Source organism: Miscanthus floridulus, chromosome 2 (genome assembly GCF_019320115.1).
Source record: "Miscanthus floridulus cultivar M001 chromosome 2, ASM1932011v1, whole genome shotgun sequence".
In the NCBI taxonomy this organism is placed as follows: Eukaryota; Viridiplantae; Streptophyta; class Magnoliopsida; order Poales; family Poaceae; genus Miscanthus; species Miscanthus floridulus.
Genome location: NC_089581.1, coordinates 1,313,582 through 1,331,996, shown reverse-complemented (window position 1 = coordinate 1,331,996; position 18,415 = coordinate 1,313,582). Strand labels below are relative to the sequence as shown.

The following is an 18,415-nucleotide window of genomic DNA, read 5'->3' as shown; positions in this document are numbered from 1 at the left end:
AAAGGAAACTCTGATGGATTATATAGGAGTAGATCGCGTCGTTGCCATGGCTGCGGCTGCGGGCGGCGGAACCAAGGCGAGCGCCAACGTGTGGGCCGTGCTCGCCGACGAGGATCCCGGCGACAACGAGGCAGCCAAGATACGTGAGAGGGAGACCAAGGGCAGAGAAGCCGCGGAATACAAGCACCAGCAGACGGTGGTGGTGGCGGCCTCGGAGGCCGCTGTCGGCAACGCGCAGAGCAGCGCCGCTGGGACGTACGGCCGCAACGAGAAGAAGGCGCGGAACGAGCGCAGCAGGAAGCAGAGGAAGAAGCTGCAGCCGGTAGCCGGCGGCAGTGACGATGAGTCTGACGGCGAGTTGGAGAGTAGCAGCTGCTGCCGGACGGTGATACGCAGGCTGCTGCATGCGGCCGTGGCGGCGGTCCTCATCGCCTTCTGGGTGCATGCTGCTGCGCCTCCACACCGCAACATGACCATAGCTGCTGCCAAGGCAATATTTATTATAACATGATCATAGCAGATTATCATTACTACCTCAATAGACAACATCAGTTTTTAATCACAGAGCAAGATCGCTGTAAACTTGGAGGGTTAGCAGTGCTTTTGAGGTTGACCAGTCACTTATTGCATGTACATAGCACATCTAATAATGCAGTAACCTTATTCATCACTTATCCAAAAAAAAAACTTGTTTCAATCAGATGGGATGCATCCCTCTCGATTTTATTATTAGATAGATCTGCTATCAGAGCACACGCACGCGCTCCGCATCTCACTTGAACAACGCCTCGATCTCCCTTCTGTACTTGTCTGTCACTTTGTCCCTTCTTATTTTCATGGTGGGTGTCATCAGACCATTGTCAATCTGAACAGAAAATATTGTCAAGTTCCAAGCAACATAGTTTCTCGATTATTACAAATATACGACAGAGCGAAAACCTACCGTAAATGGTCCATCGACGATCATAATTGGCCCGACACGGAAAGAGCAATGCGCGGTCCTGAAGTTTATTAACAAAACAATTAAATGCTTCCTCTGATGATAGATGTCATCAATCAAACAGTCGAAATCATGAAATAGTGTCATGTGCACACAAAGAAAGACATCGTCCCAAAAACCCATGTTTGTTTGTAATCATTATATGAATCATCTCCCCATATCAATCAAAATCATGAAATAGTGTCACATGTGCCTCTTTTCAATTCTTTTCACCTGTTTTAGTATTTCCAACAGCAAGAAGAGTGAGACAGGGAGAGAGAGAAACAACAGAAGGGCGGGCAACTCTCACCAGGTTTTCAATTCATCATATAGCATGTTCATGACCTTATCTTTCGCTAGTTCGCCATTCTCACCAAGGATGGACTTCCTTTTTGCTTCTGCTAGAACTTCATCATTGTTGGGAACAATTATGGCACCAAGACGCCGTTGATCCTATTCAGAGAGCAGTGGCAGGAACTTCGTGACATCAGTGGCACTAATCTAATTACCATTGCTATGTTCAAATCTAATCTCATCGCCAGGAAATAAAATTGTTAAACGCACGAGCAATGCAGTAGCCATAACACCACAGTTTCAGATAATGACATGGGTTTTTTCTTCAGAATATTTCCCCTAGTTGCATCAAGAAAAAGATATGTGCCCACACATAAAGGAGTCTGAATTGAGTGTAGTGATGATTATAGCTGGGCATATCTCTTACCTGGCCGATCACAACTATCTGATTAATCAAGTTACTCCTGCCGGCTGCTTCCTCGATCTCAGCAGGTTCAACATTTTCACCTACAAATGAGATGGTCAAGGTCAGTAAAAAAGTTACATGATATCAACTAGATTTTCTGTGTGCAACATCAAAGACAAAACAGTAAGTTTCCTAACAGAATCATAAAAAAAAATGACAAAGAATATATTTATATAAAAAAAGTACACATTCTGAAAAAGGAGAGACTATTGTATCCTTCGCACGCCCTTCAAGAACAAGCATCCCTCCACACTTGCGACTTGGCCCTATGGCATGGTGAGGTACAATCCAACCTATATCTCCAGTGCTGAACCAACCCTCTTGGTCAAAAGCTTCATTTGTAGCCAATGGATTCTAATGACAAACAAAAAATTATGAAATGAGTCCTCCAGAAAGCTGAACACTCAAATAATATCATTAATCTGTGCATAGGGCCGAGACATGAATTCTAAGATTTAGGCTTGGTTCTTAATGTGCATTTCACTTTCGGCAATGTCTATCAACACCATACGGAAGGATTAATATATTAAGTAAAACATGAAAGTATAAGAATACTACAGCTCCTCATTTTGTCAACTATTGTAGCAAAGATATCAGGCTGTTAATACCTCTGGAATATTCTTAGCTGACTTTAAGTACAGAGAATCTAAAATAGTGTTCCACAGAGAACTAATTAATCCTTAAGAAGAAAAATTATTAGTTCGTTTCTACCAAAAGAAAGTGTTAATTCGACGAGCAACATGTTAATGGAACATCAGCATTCTAATTTAGATTTGACAATTGATTTGTATCAGCAAAGAAAGAAGTAGAACCTTATAGTATCCCTTCATTACTTGCGGTCCTTTAATTTTCACAATCCCCTTTGAACCATCTGGGAGCACCTCACCAGTCTCTATGTCGAAAACCTTGATTTCAGTATGCTTTATTGGGTGGCCAATTGTCCCAAGAACCTTCAAGCAACATACACACTTAATGTTTAGCACTGTCGACTTATCGCATGTAACAAATAGGAAACAGTATGCAAGACTATATCCAATTAGTAAATATATCCAATTAGTAAATAAAACAAGCATTTCCACATCTTACATTACAGAATGGTAGTCTAGCAGCAACAACAGGAGAAGTCTCAGTAAGACCATAGCCGTTTTGTACTTTAATGCCAATGGCCTGAAAGAGCAGAACATTGATAAAGCTACTGACATTTAAATACGAAGTTTATTGATAACCCTTACCTCAAAAAATTTATCAACATGCATCGGAAGACTTCCACCGCCACTAATACCAGCCTGCAAGTTATCATGGAAACTAGATGATTTATTAAGTATTTGTTAAGTGGGTGTTAATAAAGTTCAGGTTACACTTAAATTTGCAAGGATCATTGATGCAACACAGAAATAAGAATATAAGCAAAATTAATATACCTTTGAAATCCCGATTGCTGAATGAATTTTCTTGTATACTAGAATCTTCGCCAGATTATGTAAAAGCCAGAGAAATGCAGCAATCAATCTTGCCCACAGCCACTTCATCATATAGGCGATAAATGATGGTTTGACAAGATTGTTTGATAAAACTGTTCCCTTTTCAATGGAGGAGAAAAACAGGAAAATGAAACTGAGTCAAGCAAAGAAAGAGGCCACAAGTAGATAATAAAGAAAGGAACTTCAACTTCTAGAATGTCTGGTTATTAAAGAATAAGGAAACAAAGTATAGCATCTTTGAAGTAATTCCTTGCAGCTAATTAAAGCAAGTAGCTTATGACAATTCAGTGTCCGGACCTCATAGATCTTCTTTGCCTCCATATATAGTAAACTTATCTTGATAAGTGACAGAGCAATAATTTTTCGAGCAGCTGAACTGGATGAAATCTGCTTTTGAATTGAACTGCAGAAAGTCAAGAAGAGAATTAGGAAATGGGCAAAAGACTTTCCATAAAGTGTCACTACTCACTACTTGACCATTCAACGGGAAAAAAAAATACACACATGTAGCCACTGCATGGGCACCAATGCATTAGTGAACTGAAGTGTCCCTATTAAGTGAACAATCATTTACTGTAGTACATAAGTGGTTTATCACTACACCGCCTCCATTCCTTTTTATTGATATTATTGAGTTAAACAGTTCCAAAATGTAACTGAACTTTTTTTGTTTGTTTGTTGTTATAGGAATTAATAATTCTAATGCTACAGGTTTAATAATGACAAATGTAGAGATATTTCAAACATTGATATATTTTAATATACTGATGGGCAAGTTTTAGTAAGTTTCTCCAGACAGAGACAACTATAAAGCATCAAATGAAACTGAAGGAGCAGAAGAACACTAACCTGTACAAGGTTTCATAGACCAGTGGTACTGATATAATATAGTGAGGCTGGTAACGCTGCAAATCTTCCTATCAAAGAAGATAGAAGAAGATGTCAAAATGCCCTAAGGAACTTCAGCATCTTCTGCAACAGATAGAAAATAAAACTAGTGAACAACAACACAGATAGGACTGTAGAAACGAGTTCTGCAGATCACTGCATGCTAATACGAGATCTGGCCCATTTTGCAGCTTTTAGTAAGCTGATAAAAAATAATACAGCATATTCATACAGCAGAGCACGCAAATACACTACGAGACCACATGAATTGCTCAATAGCATACTAGGTGCTTTATGCAGAGCAAGCATCCTTGATAACATTACATGGTGCTTAATGCAGAAACTAACTGACTAACTATAGTAAGGTAATTTCCCTCAAACAAAACTACAGTAAGGTAATTTAAGTTGAAACATATATAAACCCTACCTTCAGGTACTTCACAGTAGTGTAAACTTGCTGGATCCCGTACGAGAAGATGAAGTACTCACAAGCACGCTCATATGCATGCCATGGTGGAAGCATGCTTAGGAACCTATCACCAGGTTCTGCCGGCACAATCTCCCACAGATTATTTATCTGTGGAACAGAACAGCATAAAATGCGTATGAACAGAAAACAATTTGGCTCAGATTTTTTAGCAGGGTGATTGAAATGTTTACAAGACATTCCAGGAAAAAACATAATATTAATTAGCATGAATGCTTATGCTCATATTATAGAGATTAGGAAATCACATCAAGATAAGGAAATAAAATAGTAACTAATACACATGGCATAGCATCGCTCAACAACCTTGGCTAAAAGTGTAATGTTTCTATCTTCACCTGATGCAAGAGATTTCGGTGGGTAAGCATAACGCCTTTTGGTGTGCCACTTGTTCCACTAGTATATATGAGTGTGGCCACATCTTCAGGACTAATAGTTTCGAAGACATCTTGCTGACCTGACAAATGAAAAACAACAGTTCTATTGACTATAACACAGTTTTGAAAAAAGCAACTGTATATGCAAGTTGACTACCAGAAAATTGAACGTTCAATTTCCATGATTTGTCTACAGGACTACAGGCATAATCAATCTACTGCATGATATGACAGTATCACTGAAGGGAAAAAGAATTAATGAAGGACGCAGTCCCTGTTGCATGATACAGCAGTGTATGTCATTGAAGAAAGGAATAATAATTTTCTATAAAAAAAAGATGTCTGAGATTCTTCACCTATTCCAATAATCTTGAAACAATAAGAAAGAAATGTTAGTGTTGTTCACAGATTCCAAATGAGCGCTGCTTAGCAAGAAAGAAATTAAGTGTTAAGCTTTTCATATAACTAATCGATCAGGTCAAGATTTAAATCAGAGATTTGGAAAGGACCATATACATCCTAAATATAACAGGGCATGAACTACCCCCCCCCCCCCCCCCCCCCCCCAAAGGGTTGAAGTCCTCTTCGACTTGAATTTAGGTGCCTATTTTGTTGTCATTTACAATGTCACCTAATTCCTCCTATATTGGTTGGATTTTCTTTTTTAATATCACAGGCACATAAATCAGCTGTTGGTGGTACAAGCTTGGATGCTCATGTTATGGGGGTATGAAGCCATCAAACATGACGAGAAATACTACAGAAAACATAGCGTATGAATTTATTATCCTTTACCGCTAGAAACAGTGACATAACAGAAAAATGTGCCCATAAAAAAATAAAACAACAGTTCTTAAGAAGTTGCACTGTCAGATTATTGTTAATTATGATATGTACCACATTATGATATCACACAGAAGGTACCTTGCTGGCCAGAAAGAAACAGTGCATTACGGCTTTCTCGACCAAGTTCGGTGATATCCTTGTAGCCATAAAGTGGTATATCCTTCACAGCTTGGCTATCTATGCATGATTTGTCACCCCAAAGTAGAACAATGAATCTTGTATTAATCCTTGATATGAAAGATTCTGCAAGCCGGTTAAAGAATTGAGGACTGTCCACAACAAGTGCAATGCTGTGATGGGGAAAAACAATAAATCCATAATCACAACATGAAAGTAAAACATAAACAAGTATAAGTACTAAATAAATATTATTCAGACGCATAAACCACTGATAGTAGTATAATCTATCTGCCTACTTTTCTGGAGTTCATATGATACATAAGTTTATCAAGTTTGATGAATGTATGTGCTTTGCATAATTATAAGCTGTGCAATACAATGATATTTTGATTCAGCCAGCAGCCAATCTTATACTGAAATTGTGATGCTGTATTCCATTGTTAGGTTCAACTGTTCAAGACAAAACAATCCATTTAACATGTCTGGCATGCATATTTCTTGGGGTAAAGTTTCTGGCAACCAGCATATGATACCAATATTGCATTACAAATATTTTTGCCTGCCACAGATATCAAAAGGCAAGCAGAGCCACAAGCTGGAATATGTTTTGATATAGGGTTGACTATTTGATCCTTCTATTCATGAGGATACTGCAGTTCCAGTTCTTATGTTAACTGTAGCTGACAAACAAAAAGCCAAGTGTGCACCCACAGTGCATATCCCCACAAAGCATCTCAGTTCCCACCTTAATATTCCACAAAGCAGAATCAACGGAAGAATTCAATTATTAGCCATTGTGAAATGAAAATGGTCATCTATAGGGGGCCTGGCTTGGCTGTTTTTAGCAGAAACTATATCTCCTTTTATTTTCCATTTATTACAGGTATAAGAGAATTTGAGGGTTAAAGTCTAATAAGGCCATATGGGTTGAAGGAGATAAAATACCGGAACTTCACTTGAATCCATGTTAGCAAATAATTTGATAAACTCACCTTTCTGAATGAGTGTATATTTGAAACAATTCTTCATCCGATGATCTTGTTCCCCTAACAACATTGATAGCACCAGTTGCCATGATTCCTGTATGTCATTTATTTGTGTGAAATACTGAAATTGTCAATGTAGAGGAAGCCTCTAGATAACAGCCATAGAACAATAAACAGAGAATTATGCATATAAATTCACAAAACATGTATATCTAGCATTGCACTGTATGGCTTTAGAACACATCACTATCTATTACTGAGAAATCAAGGCCAAGCTGATACTAGTTGTCTAGTATCTGTAACAACCAAATGTTGTTGCTAACATTCCAGTGCTCCAGCAGCAAATATCAGAAAGGATAAGGAACCACAGAATTATCACCAGGAAAGTAACAAGAAAGGGGAATGTCAACATTGGGAATCACAATGCATGGTGTCATCACAAAACAGAGGAATAAGTTACCTTGATCTGCAACTAGCCAGCGACATGAGTTATCAGCAAAAAGTGCTAGCTTTTCATCTGGAGCAACGCCAATGGCCCTTAGACCTTGAGAAAAATCCAATATTTCTTGCTCAAGCTGATAAGAACATAAATCAGCAAATAGGTACTGAAGATTTGTGGACATTAAAGCTCTGAAATAAATGCAATTGTGTATTCTAAATGTGGTAGGGAAGATGAATATGTTTAATTGACGAGAACTTATGACTTAAATAGAGCAGTATTATTCATCTAAAGACTCAAATAGAGCAGTATCCTTTATTGTTGCCATTTGTGTGCATTAACATGAAATCATGTAGATAGCCTCGCTTGTTCTAAGTACTCATGATGGCTTTCAAGCTCATGCTCCTTTCCTTTTAAGGTGATTATTCAGTATGGTAGAAAAATAACATTTATGCATGGCCATTGAGGTCAAAGATGCACCTGTGTATACGTCCATTCTGTCGGCAGTTCATGGTAAGGATCTATCACAGCTACGAGGTCAGCGTATTTTTCTGCTGCTGTCCTCCAAATATCTGGAACCGCCTTCCATTCATGCACTGTTGAATCACTTCCACCAGGCAACAGAACACTCTCCAGTAGAGGTGAGCACTTTCTACGTACTTGATGTTCTAGCTGTAAAGTGGATTAGTGCAAGTTTGAGACCGAACAGCTTAGATTTTTAGCGAGAATAAGTGATAACTCAATACGCTAATGCAGTAACTCATATAATAAACTATTCATCCTTCACAGAACTACTATTTGCAGCACAATACTTCAAAGAATGCTACAGTATCACAATTTGACGCACCTGCCTACAATTTTACAATTCCCTGGACAATGGTGGGAAACAAATCCACAATGGCATGCCTGTGACGAAATCAAGTCCCCCACGTGGCTAAAAAGGCATCACATCAAAGGGGGTCGAAATAATACTCCGACGACGGTAAAAAGGAATCTAGATATCAAAGGGATAAGCCACGAACAGGGTGATAGGAACAGCTAGCTGTACCACTACCACCTCACCGTCCCCCTTAATTGACACGGGCGGAACTGCTTAGCTCGATCACACATCACAGTCCATTAGCCAATTTGGATAATGACCTCAACACTTGATGTACGGAAAGCGAGAACCGATTAATGGTGGGGCCGAAATTTGGCGGCTCATCCAGAAGCAAAGCGGCGGCTGCTTTGCCGGAGGCAGAAAAGGGTATCTGTGCACTGCCAGCCAGGCAGAGATCACCGGGAAGACTGAACCTCGGTCGCACACACCGTTATGATAGCATAAATTCCACGGCTCACCGGAATCCGTCATATCACTAGTTAGTCGGAGAAAAACCTGGCGAAATGGAGGAACAAGCACGCGCGTTCCGGCTGGCCACACCCGTGGACGAGGGATCACAAAAAAAATCACCGGGAAACAAACGAGCTGGAGGACTAACCGCGGAGTCGGCGGACGGGGGCGGCGGTGGAGATGCGGCGGCGGAACACCGGGGCGGCGGCGCGGCGGGGCGGAGGGCCGGGGCGCGGGCGCGGGCGCGGGGGAGCAGCGCAACCGGGCGCCGAGGGAGCAGGCGGCCGCGGCGGGCGAGGAGCGGAGGAATCGGCGAGCGGCGCGGGGCGCAGAGCCCGACCATCTGACCGGACGAGGCGGAGGCGGCGAGCATCGTGCCGGTGCCGGCGATCTAGAGACTCCGGCCGGCCCGCCCGACGAGCGCTCTACTCCAGAGAGCAGGCGGAGTCTGTCTGGAGTCGAGCGGGGGGCATCGGCTCATCTGGTTTGCCTCGCTCGCGCTCGAGTATATAGAGACTCGGCCTCGTGGGCTTCGTCGGAACGTGGTGGAGCCGTGGAGGCATCGAGGAGTTGCGGCTGCGTCATCTTCTGCGCCGCGTGCTTCTGTGACCACCCGTGTGCGCGGATGCCATTTCTGGGACCGGGATCCCCAACAAGGCAACAAGAGGACGGAGGATTCAGGGATCCTAGCAGTGCGACCTCTCGTCTCAGAAACAACCAACAAGAAAGAGGTGGTGGCGTTTTGGCTCGTCATTTCGTGTCAAAATCTTAGTAGCATTGCATGGATCGAAGGGCGGACCTGATGCAAGCGGTAGAGTTTTACCGTATGTGACCGGAAGGTCTCGGGTTCGAGTCGCGATCTTCTCATATTGCACAGGCGAAGGTAAGACTTGCCACTGACATTCTTCTCCAAACCCCGCACAGAGCGAGAGCTCTCTGCACTGGATACGCCCTTTATTGCATCGTCATCGTCACTATCAATAACATCAATCAACTTTGAATGGCTGTACCATGTGAACATTGTTGTACTGTCTTGAAAGATAGTTTCTCAAACAAGTGTAAGCTCTTGATTTTTTTGAAAATAATAAGCTCTTGATTTTCCTTGAGACAGGATAAGGTGGTTGAAAATTAAAATATTGAAAAAAAATCCCTGGTAATCTTGGCCCACCTCCCTTATCCGCTCGGGTGTGCGGCGTGCACGGGCAGGGCCCAGCCAAGTCAGCACTCCCGAACCAACCGCATGACAGTTTGGTTGTCATTTCTTGGTGCTAGTCGATATCGTTTGGAGAGAATTTTTTATTTTTAATACTTTTTTGTAAACTAATTTTAAATCTAACACTGTTTATTTTTTTCTTCCAAAACTAACATTTTTTGCTGCGCCTATTTTCATGGTGCTGCGAAACGTCTATGTCGCGTCATGTATGATGGCGCGGCAAGAGGGGTGACGTGGCGACGACAAGGGCGCTGAATGGTGACGTGGCAGGGGCTGCCGCTCGCGCGGATCTGGGCGCGGCACTGCCACGCCACGGCGCATGACGCGGCAAGCCGTGGGAGGTGCAACAGCAGGGCACTACTGTGCCTGCGCATGTGCCTACTGTAGCAGCCGATGGAGACGCAACAGCATGGCACTACTACACACAACTGCAGCCGATGGAGACGCAACTGCAGGTGCATGTTGCTCCGAGCATGCAACCATGCGCTTCCACGCCGGTGGAGTGCATGCAGTTGCCTACTGCTTTGCAGATGAAGGGACATGCTACCCCATCAAATCACCTAGCCTCTAGCTATGTATTGTATGTATATTCATTCTTTTAACAGGAGCAGATTACATGTTATTGTACCATATTTTACTACTTCTGTTTTGATGTAAGTTCCATGTTCAACTGATGTAAATTGATTATTCGTAAATAAGAATAGTCAGCAAACTATTGTCTGGTCTTTTTTTTTGGCTTTTTCTGATTTTCTGTATGTTTTATTTGGTTCCCCTTTAAAATTTTCCAATTTGACTTCCATGTAAATAATATGGCTATTTTTTGTTTTTTTATTTATTTTCTGTATGTTTTATTTGGTTCTCCTTTGATATTTTTCAATTTGACTTACATAAAAATAATCTGGTTATTTATTTGTGTTGTTTGGATAGTTTTTTTTTTGTTTATTTGATCTAGATCCAAGGGTCATGAAGTGTTGTATGGACCAGAATCACTCAAATTTTTATCTGTTGTTGATCAGGTGTTGAGGCGTCATCCAACACTAGAGTGTCGCGGCTCCCAAAATCAATCGCCCCATGGGTAGAGAATTTTCAACAGTCAGTAAATAAAGCGCAAAACTGAGCAACCGAGTGACATTAGCTTCACGGAAAAGCAACTCTTTCAACAAGCAAGCACAGGCTGACAGGCACAGGCCCGTCCCCACCCTTCCATCTCTCCCTCTCCCTCTCTCTCTCTCTCTCATCGCGTGGTGCCTGTCAGCATGTGTTTGCTTGCCGGAAGAGTTGATTTTCCATGAAGCTACTGTCACTCGGTTGCTCAGTTTTGCACTTTGTTTACTGACCGTTGAAAATTCTCTACACATAGGGTGAGTGATTTTGGGAGCCGTGACACTCTGTGTGATGGACGGCGCCCCAACACTCGATCGGCAACAGACAAAAAATCAAGTGATTCTGGTCCATACAACACTTGATTTTCATGACCCTTGGATCTAGACGAAATAAACAAAAAAAACTATCCAAACAACACAAATAAATAACCAGATTATTTTTATGTAAGTCAAATTGAAAAATATCAAAGGAGAACCAAATAAAACATACAGAAAATAAATAAATAAATAAACAAAAAAATAGCCCGATTATTTGCAGGGAAGCCAAATTGAAAATTTTCAAAGGAGACCAAATAAAACATACAGAAAATCAGAAAAAGCCAAAAAAAAAAGATCAGATAATAGTTTGCTGACTATTCTTATTTACGAATAATCAATTTACATCAGTTGAACACAGAACTTATATCGAAACATAAATAGTAAAATATGGTACAATAACATATAATCTGCTCCTGTTAAAAGAATGAATATACATACAATACATAGCTAGAGGCTAGGTGATTTTGATGGGGCAGCATGTCTCTTCACCTGCAAAGCAGGCAACTGCATGCACTCTACCGACGTGGAAGCACATGGTTGCACGCTCGGAGCCACATGCACCTGATGCACCTACAGTTGCATCTCCATCGGCTGCAGTTGTGTGTAGTAGTGTCCTGCTGTTGTGTCTCCATCGGCTGCTACAGTAGGCACGGGCACAGTAGTGCCCTGCTGTTGCACCTCCCGCGGCTTGCCGCGCCATCCGCCATGGCGCGGTAGTGCCGCGTCCAGATCCGCGGCGCGGCAGTCCCTGTCACGTCATCGGTCAGCGCTCCGGTCGTCGCCACGTCATCTCTCTCGCCGCGCCACCATGCATGTTGCGACACGGGCATTTCGTCGCGCCATGGAAATAGGCGCGGCTAAAAGTGTTAGTATTGAGAGAAAAAAATTAAACAGTGTTAGATTTGAAAATAGTTTAAAAAAAGTGTTAAAAAACTTTGGAGAGACGTGTGTAAGTGTGTTTGTTCGAGAAATCATTATCATAGATGGAGTGATGCATCATGAATCTATTTTTTAAATTTTAGGGAATAATCTAATTTCTCATACTAGTACTCCCTCTGTACCTGAATAAATAGACTATTGAAGCTGTTTTAAGTCAAAAATTTTAAACTTTGACTCAATTTATAGAAAAAAACGTTAAAATTTATGATATTAGACTAGTATCATTAGATGTACCATAGAATATATTTTTTATAATATGCTCATTTTATGTCATAGGTGTCGTTACTTTTTTCGAATATTAATTATTAGCCTATGACAAATGAGGTGGTCGTGGATCAACTCATTCTATTTCACACATAAAGTTGTCTTAAAACAGAGTTAGAGGATGCATGTGAGAAACCAACCACATAACAACTAACTTGAGAATCAGAGGTGTCACTTGTCAGGTAAATAATCGTAGCGAGGGATAGGTAAGAAGACAAGAAGCAGCAGCAGCAAGCTAAATCACGCAGACGTAGCCGATACGATCGAGGCAGTTATGAGTGTAGGTAGGTCCAGAGTCCAGACCCTTGCAGCGCGCCATATGTCCATCGAGCTTCTTTGCCCTGTCTGGTGTGAGTGTGAGGTGGTTGCTCCAATCAAATTTTCTAGACTCCTAATTTATTGACCAACAATTTTTTTTTCTTTGAATTAGATCCTACAAAAATAAATACGTATTCCTAGTATAAGAGACATACTAGTGCAAGTCAGAATCTAACCTCCGTTTACACTAATACAGTAGATGCAAACTTTGCGCTCTTGTCTCGACTTAGGTGACTAAAGTTGAGCCTACCCATTGTCGAGATTCGACAGTACTTGTGGTGCTTTCGATTTGTCCTCCACGACTTGGACTTGCAACCAAGCAAATCCAAACCTAATTACCGGTTAACATATCCATTTTCACTGGCAAACTAGTACTAATTAAATTAAAACAGAGGTGCAAAGAGCACATACAAACGCGTTTGACTGACCACACACGATCAGAGTAACAACATGAAACGAGATGCAAAAGTGACCACACACGACACGGTCCAGTGCAGGTATATATACACAAAGCCGGACACTAGCACAATTATTACTATGCTAATTGTCCAAGATCCATTGCCCGATGGTCAATTCACCACATCAAGCGCCACTCTGGGCTATAGTGTTCAACATCACTGCAGCTTCATCAGTCTCGTCGAAGGATTGATCCAAGCCATCCATGTACATCTTAGCCTGGAGAAAAGGCTGTTATCAGCAAACAACCTCAAGGAAACAAATGTTCTTTATGGATTAGTGCCCTTTTAGGAAATCAAATAGGCTTCTAGCTAGACGTACCGCCTCACAAAGTTGATCGTACTTTCCTCTATTTTCTTCCTTCCAGCGTCAGCAACAGAATCGGCTTGAGAGCATAATTCAGAACCCTGATTGGCAGACAGTATGTCGGCGAATGTGAAAGAGGTACGCACAATAAAGAAAAAAGATGACAACAGCCTACCAGGCTTTAGAAATGAAGTACCGGATGCATAGCCTATGTTTTTCCTTCTAGATTTATAGAGCCACAGCTACTAATCAAAGGTAACAAGCAAAGCAATAGACAGGATGTGGCAACTCATGCAGTGCAATTTCGAAAGGATTCTTTTCAACAGCAGAACATCCAGGATAACAACATCACCTTGTCAATCTTTTCCTTTATTTTTCTTTGTTTCTCCTCAAGGCACTTATGCTCCGATTCAACTTCAGATTTCAATGCAGTCATCTTCCGATTGTTCTCTCCAACTCTTTGATCCCTTTCTTTCTCCTTTGCTTTCAGTTTGGCCTCGTTCTCGAGTACTAATTGCAAGATGTTCATGCACAGTAATGTGATGATAACATTTGAACTAAGAACTGACTTGATAATACTTGAGCAATGCTAAAAATATACTAACCTTTCATTTCCCATTCAGCAGCTTTATTGCGAAGTGCCTTTATCTCCAAATTTTGATCACTGATCTTCTCTTTGTGTGCTTTAACATCCTTCTCAGAAGCTTTAGCAGCAGCACTCTAGCATGAATAATATATTTGTACAGTCATTGTCATACCAATTTGACTCAAGGGTGCAATCAGCCAAAGAAAAAAAATCTTGCATGAAGGAAAGCTTGACGCTATTCATACTTTTTCAAGTACAGCAGAAATTTTAGAGATATGCTTCGCTAGTTTCTCAGAAACCTGCAAAATAAAGATGCTTATCATGCAACTACATAAATGGAGTATACAGGAATAAGAAAGGTCAAGCCTCACAAGAAACAACAATAAATGTCAAATGGTTCTTGTGATTTGACGATTTGAGCAATTGCCCCATCAGCTGTAGTAAGAAAAGAATGATCCGAGGCTGTGGGGGGAACTAAATGGGAACTCAAGATTACCAGAAAGAAAACACTGTTCGTTAGCACATGATCTGTATTGTTTACAACAAATTTATAGCAACAAGTGTGAAATTGTTGCGCCAATCAGCATCAGGAAGAGCGCATCATAAAGAGTACCTTAGTATACATCTCAAGAGTATCTGTTTTCTCTTGGACTTTCTGCATTGCCATCTTCTCTAAGTTCTTTAACTCATCACGGACTGCTTTCTTCTCCTCAAGGTTCCTCTTTGATATAGAAAATAAAATCCATAGTTATTATGGAAGCTAGCACAAGATGATGATTATCTGATTGAAGCTCATAATTCTGATCGAAGCAATTTGACAATGTAAGCACATAAAAAAATATACTCATAGCACATAAAGAAGCAAGCACTAATGATTCTGGGGAAAATGGACACTTTTTTAAAAAGAACACAATCTTAGATAGAGCACCCAGTGACAATTGCAATGATATGTTGAGTGAATAATTCATTCATAGTTATGCTGAACTGTGAAGAGATAAAGTCATTCCGACAGTTGAAAGGATGACAGCATACTTGCTACTCCTAGTTGCATTGAGTAAGACAGTTAGGAAAACTATGGCTTGCTGTTCTACCATGGAAAGTAATTATAGAACCTACAGAGTTGCTTGTATGAATGGCTTTCGGTTTTTGTAGCTTAGGCATTCCAACACATTCAATTCCTGATGAACTTTATGCCTGTAGCAGTTTAAAACAAACAACATACAGCCTACCTGGAGCTTTTCAGGGGAATGAACAATTTTGGCTGATAGCTTTTCCTTTTCTTGCATAGCTTTCACCAACTCAAAATCAGCCTGGTTGATCTGCCAGGAAAAAAAATACAAGCAGCGAATGTATTATTATGAAGTATTGCTTTGAATAGAGTACAAAAAAAAATCCAGTTTAACTTAACAAGAGCAGTTCTGCTGGTCAATGTCCATAAATACAAAGCAAAGCCCAAGCTAATAAATACCAGTTATTAGTTAGGAAGAAAAAAAATGTCAGCATTCAGTGGCTGATTAAATAACTAAATGTCTTCCAATTATGCTAAAAGATCGCTTTCTTAAACATGTAAGCATACTTCCAGTGCTTTAAGACTGATTTGGCCTGGAGCACCTATAACATACAGAAGGTGGCAGTCTATGGAGCTTTGGCTCCTCGGAGTAAAAAAGCCAGAGTAAGAGGGGTGTCTCATGTCTGGCCTAACAACTCCAGCTTCTCCACCATAAGTCTAATGAGATTTTCAACGTATGTATAACCAAAACCAGTGGCAAGTTACATGATCTGTTGACGTGAATCAGGTGAAATATTTCCAACTGATTGAACCAATGAACCTACCAAAAGGCAGCTCACTATCACCTATGGCTTCATCCAGACTCCATGTAATCCAAAACTACCTGTGCTAGCTTCAACCAAGAAGCCTGGAACTGAATATACGCCAAACAAAACCTACTGACTTCAACATTATCTTGTTGGCATTGAACAGAATGCTTAAGCATATGACTTTTCAACTAATTTCAATGTTAGCTCGTACTACTTCCAAATTCCAATAGTGTCCATGCTGTAGTCACATTCTCAAATATAACATGCATGATACATGCACCGGAAACTTGCTCTTTTCATATGCTGGTAGCATAACATGGTGGACACTTGAGCAACAACCAGATTATACATACCTCTTAGTTTTCATGGACAACAATTTATTCATTTATTGACAGAAGGTATCAGCAATACACCAAATAAGAAAGCTACTCAGCATTGTAGCTTAAGGCAGCAAGGTTGTAGTGCCAAGATTGACAGCAGCCAAAATATGCAGGAGGTTCAAAGTTGACATATGTAAACACAAGTCCACATTGTAAACCTCTGTTTTTCATCGATCACACAGAACGTAAGAATAAAGACATACCAAGGAAAAACCCAAGCACCATTCTAATCAAAAGGAAGGAAAAATGCAACGCAAGACAGGAATCAGCACCTTCCTTAGTGTCTCCACTTTCTTTTCGTCCAAGGCTTTTGATGCAACGCGCAGCGACAGCTGCTCTCTGTTGTAATCATGAAGCCTCTGCTTGAGGGCATTGACCTCCTTTTCGAGCTGCTGGACCATGGGTGCCTCCATCTGCTCCTTAAGCAGATGGTCCTCTTTCGCCTTCGTAAGCTGTATAAGGTGGAAAATGGAAGGGAAAAAATGCAGAAAAGAAAACACACATAGGGAGAGAAAATCTAAGTATTTCCCCGGACAGAAGGCAGAAAATTGTAAAGGAGTACGGGAACGAGACCTCGGCAATCTTAGCCCTGAGCTCCGTGTGCCGTTCATCAGGCGCGCCGTACTCTTGGACGATGGGCTGGAGCAAGGTGAGCTTCTCCTGCCTGAAGAGGAGATAGTTGATGAGGGCGCTGAGGATGTCGACGACACGGGGGCCGTCGGCGCGGAGGAGGTCGCGGAGATTGAGGTCCCGGAACTGGATGGACTGGAGGAAGGCGTTGGCCCTCTTGTAGATCCGCAAATACCGTAGGGCACGCATGTGGTGCTCCGGGTTGTCGAGCACCTGCAGCGCCTGGACTGTAGCTGCTCGTCGGGCTCGTCGCTGCAACAAGCAAAATGCCCCCCAAAAACCAAAGCAAGCAAACGCAGAGATGAGGCCGGATCCAGGTGAGACGGGACAGCTCGGGGCGGGGGGAGCGGCGGGGGCGTACTCGACGACGTTGGCGAGAAAGAGGGAGAGGACCTTGGCGACGAAGCCGGGCTAAGGGTGGACGACGTCCTCGGCGCAGAATTTGGGGCTGGGCGCGATGCCGTAGCTGTGCAGCGCCGGCACGATCTCCTCCGGCTTAAACAGCGGGAAGGAGTAGGAGCTCGCCATCCCCTCCGCTGCGGGCACCACCAGCGAATCGAATCTAAACCGGATGGGTGGGGTGGGTGGGATGCGATGGCAGCGGGTTTTCCCCTTCCCACTCCGACAGGCGGCACCGTTGGGGGTTTCGTCTTCCCGCCCACCCTGCGCTGGAGAAATTGAGGGCGCGTTTGCGATCCTGGCCCGGAGGTCCGGCTGCGCCCGTGGGCTGCAAGTTCCCATGTTTGTCGTCGATGGTCCGCAAGGAAGTCTGGCTTCGCAGAGTAACACTCGACCTCTCCGCCTGGCTCTCTGGAAACGACCGAAACCCTCGTTTCTTCCGAGCCGCGCTCGTCTGCGACGCATGCGGGCGATTTTGGGCGGCGGCGGGGTGGCTCGCGCGGGCTCTGGCGGGAAGGGGAAACGTCTTCGCGCGCGTCCACGCTCTCCGCTCCCGCTCTGGCCGCCGCGCGCGAAGCGAAATGGCGGCGATTTCGTCGGCCTTTATATACGGGTTCCCACTCTCCACTCTCTCCTTCTTCCACTCGGTGCTTGCTCTTCCACCTCCCTCGTGAGAGACCGGCGGTGAGTTGTGGTGCGTGGTGGCGGCGGCGGCGACGACCTCCGGCTGGTTGTGGGTTAGGTCACCGGCGCCGAGTTTCTTCGCCGCTTCCCCGCTCCGGCTGCTGCTGGGACTCCGTGGCAGCGGTGTTCCTCTTCTTCTCCGTCCGCATCTGCTTCGTCTTTTTCCTGATCTGCATCCTCTACTTCCAGATCTGCCTCCTCTCCGTTGTTTGGACCCCAAGCCAAGGTGAAATCGACCCCTAATCTTCTTTTTTGTGGTGCTTCTCGAACCTATTAGGGTTTCTTGTTCGTTGCTGTTCATGATCTGT

At 42.7% G+C, this 18,415-nt stretch overlaps 1 protein-coding gene and 1 pseudogene across 4 annotated transcripts; both read right to left on the bottom strand.

Moving 5' to 3' along the window:
* Positions 1–572: 572 nt before the first annotated feature.
* LOC136514367 (probable acyl-activating enzyme 16, chloroplastic) lies at positions 573–9,401 on the bottom strand. 4 transcript variants are annotated; one of them, XM_066508338.1, is made up of 18 exons: positions 8,842–9,364; positions 7,844–8,035; positions 7,385–7,499; positions 6,931–7,018; positions 5,897–6,108; positions 4,934–5,052; positions 4,536–4,685; positions 4,070–4,137; positions 3,518–3,623; positions 3,161–3,319; positions 2,972–3,025; positions 2,826–2,906; positions 2,552–2,689; positions 1,928–2,093; positions 1,701–1,780; positions 1,290–1,432; positions 944–1,001; positions 573–865 (listed from the first exon to the last, which is right to left on the bottom strand). In XM_066508338.1, the coding sequence occupies exons 1-18, from the start codon at positions 9,064–9,066 to the stop codon at positions 773–775; spliced, it is 2,247 nt and encodes a 748-aa protein (XP_066364435.1). In that variant the 5' UTR covers positions 9,067–9,364; the 3' UTR covers positions 573–772. The 4 variants fall into 4 exon arrangements, with proteins under 4 accessions (XP_066364435.1, XP_066364447.1, XP_066364442.1 ...); XM_066508350.1 differs by lacking the exons at positions 573–865; positions 944–1,001 and having other exon boundaries at positions 1,295–1,432; positions 1,947–2,093; positions 8,842–9,395; XM_066508345.1 differs by lacking the exons at positions 573–865; positions 944–1,001 and having other exon boundaries at positions 1,321–1,456; positions 8,842–9,401.
* A 3,815-nt stretch (positions 9,402–13,216) lies between these two features.
* On the bottom strand, positions 13,217–17,552 carry LOC136537594 (kinetochore protein NUF2 homolog; annotated as a pseudogene).
* Between the last annotated feature and the right edge of the window lie 863 nt (positions 17,553–18,415).

Coding starts and splice junctions, on each gene's coding strand:
- LOC136514367 (XM_066508338.1), bottom strand. CDS start 9,066: ATGCTCGCCGCCTCCGCCTCGTCCGGTCAGATGGTCGGGCTCTGCGCC. Junction 7,500..7,843: donor CAGAATGGACGTATACACAG/GTGCATCTTTGA, acceptor TGTTCTTATCAG/CTTGAGCAAGAAATATTGGA. Junction 2,690..2,825: donor CTAGACTACCATTCTGTAAT/GTAAGATGTGGA, acceptor TGTTGCTTGAAG/GTTCTTGGGACAATTGGCCA.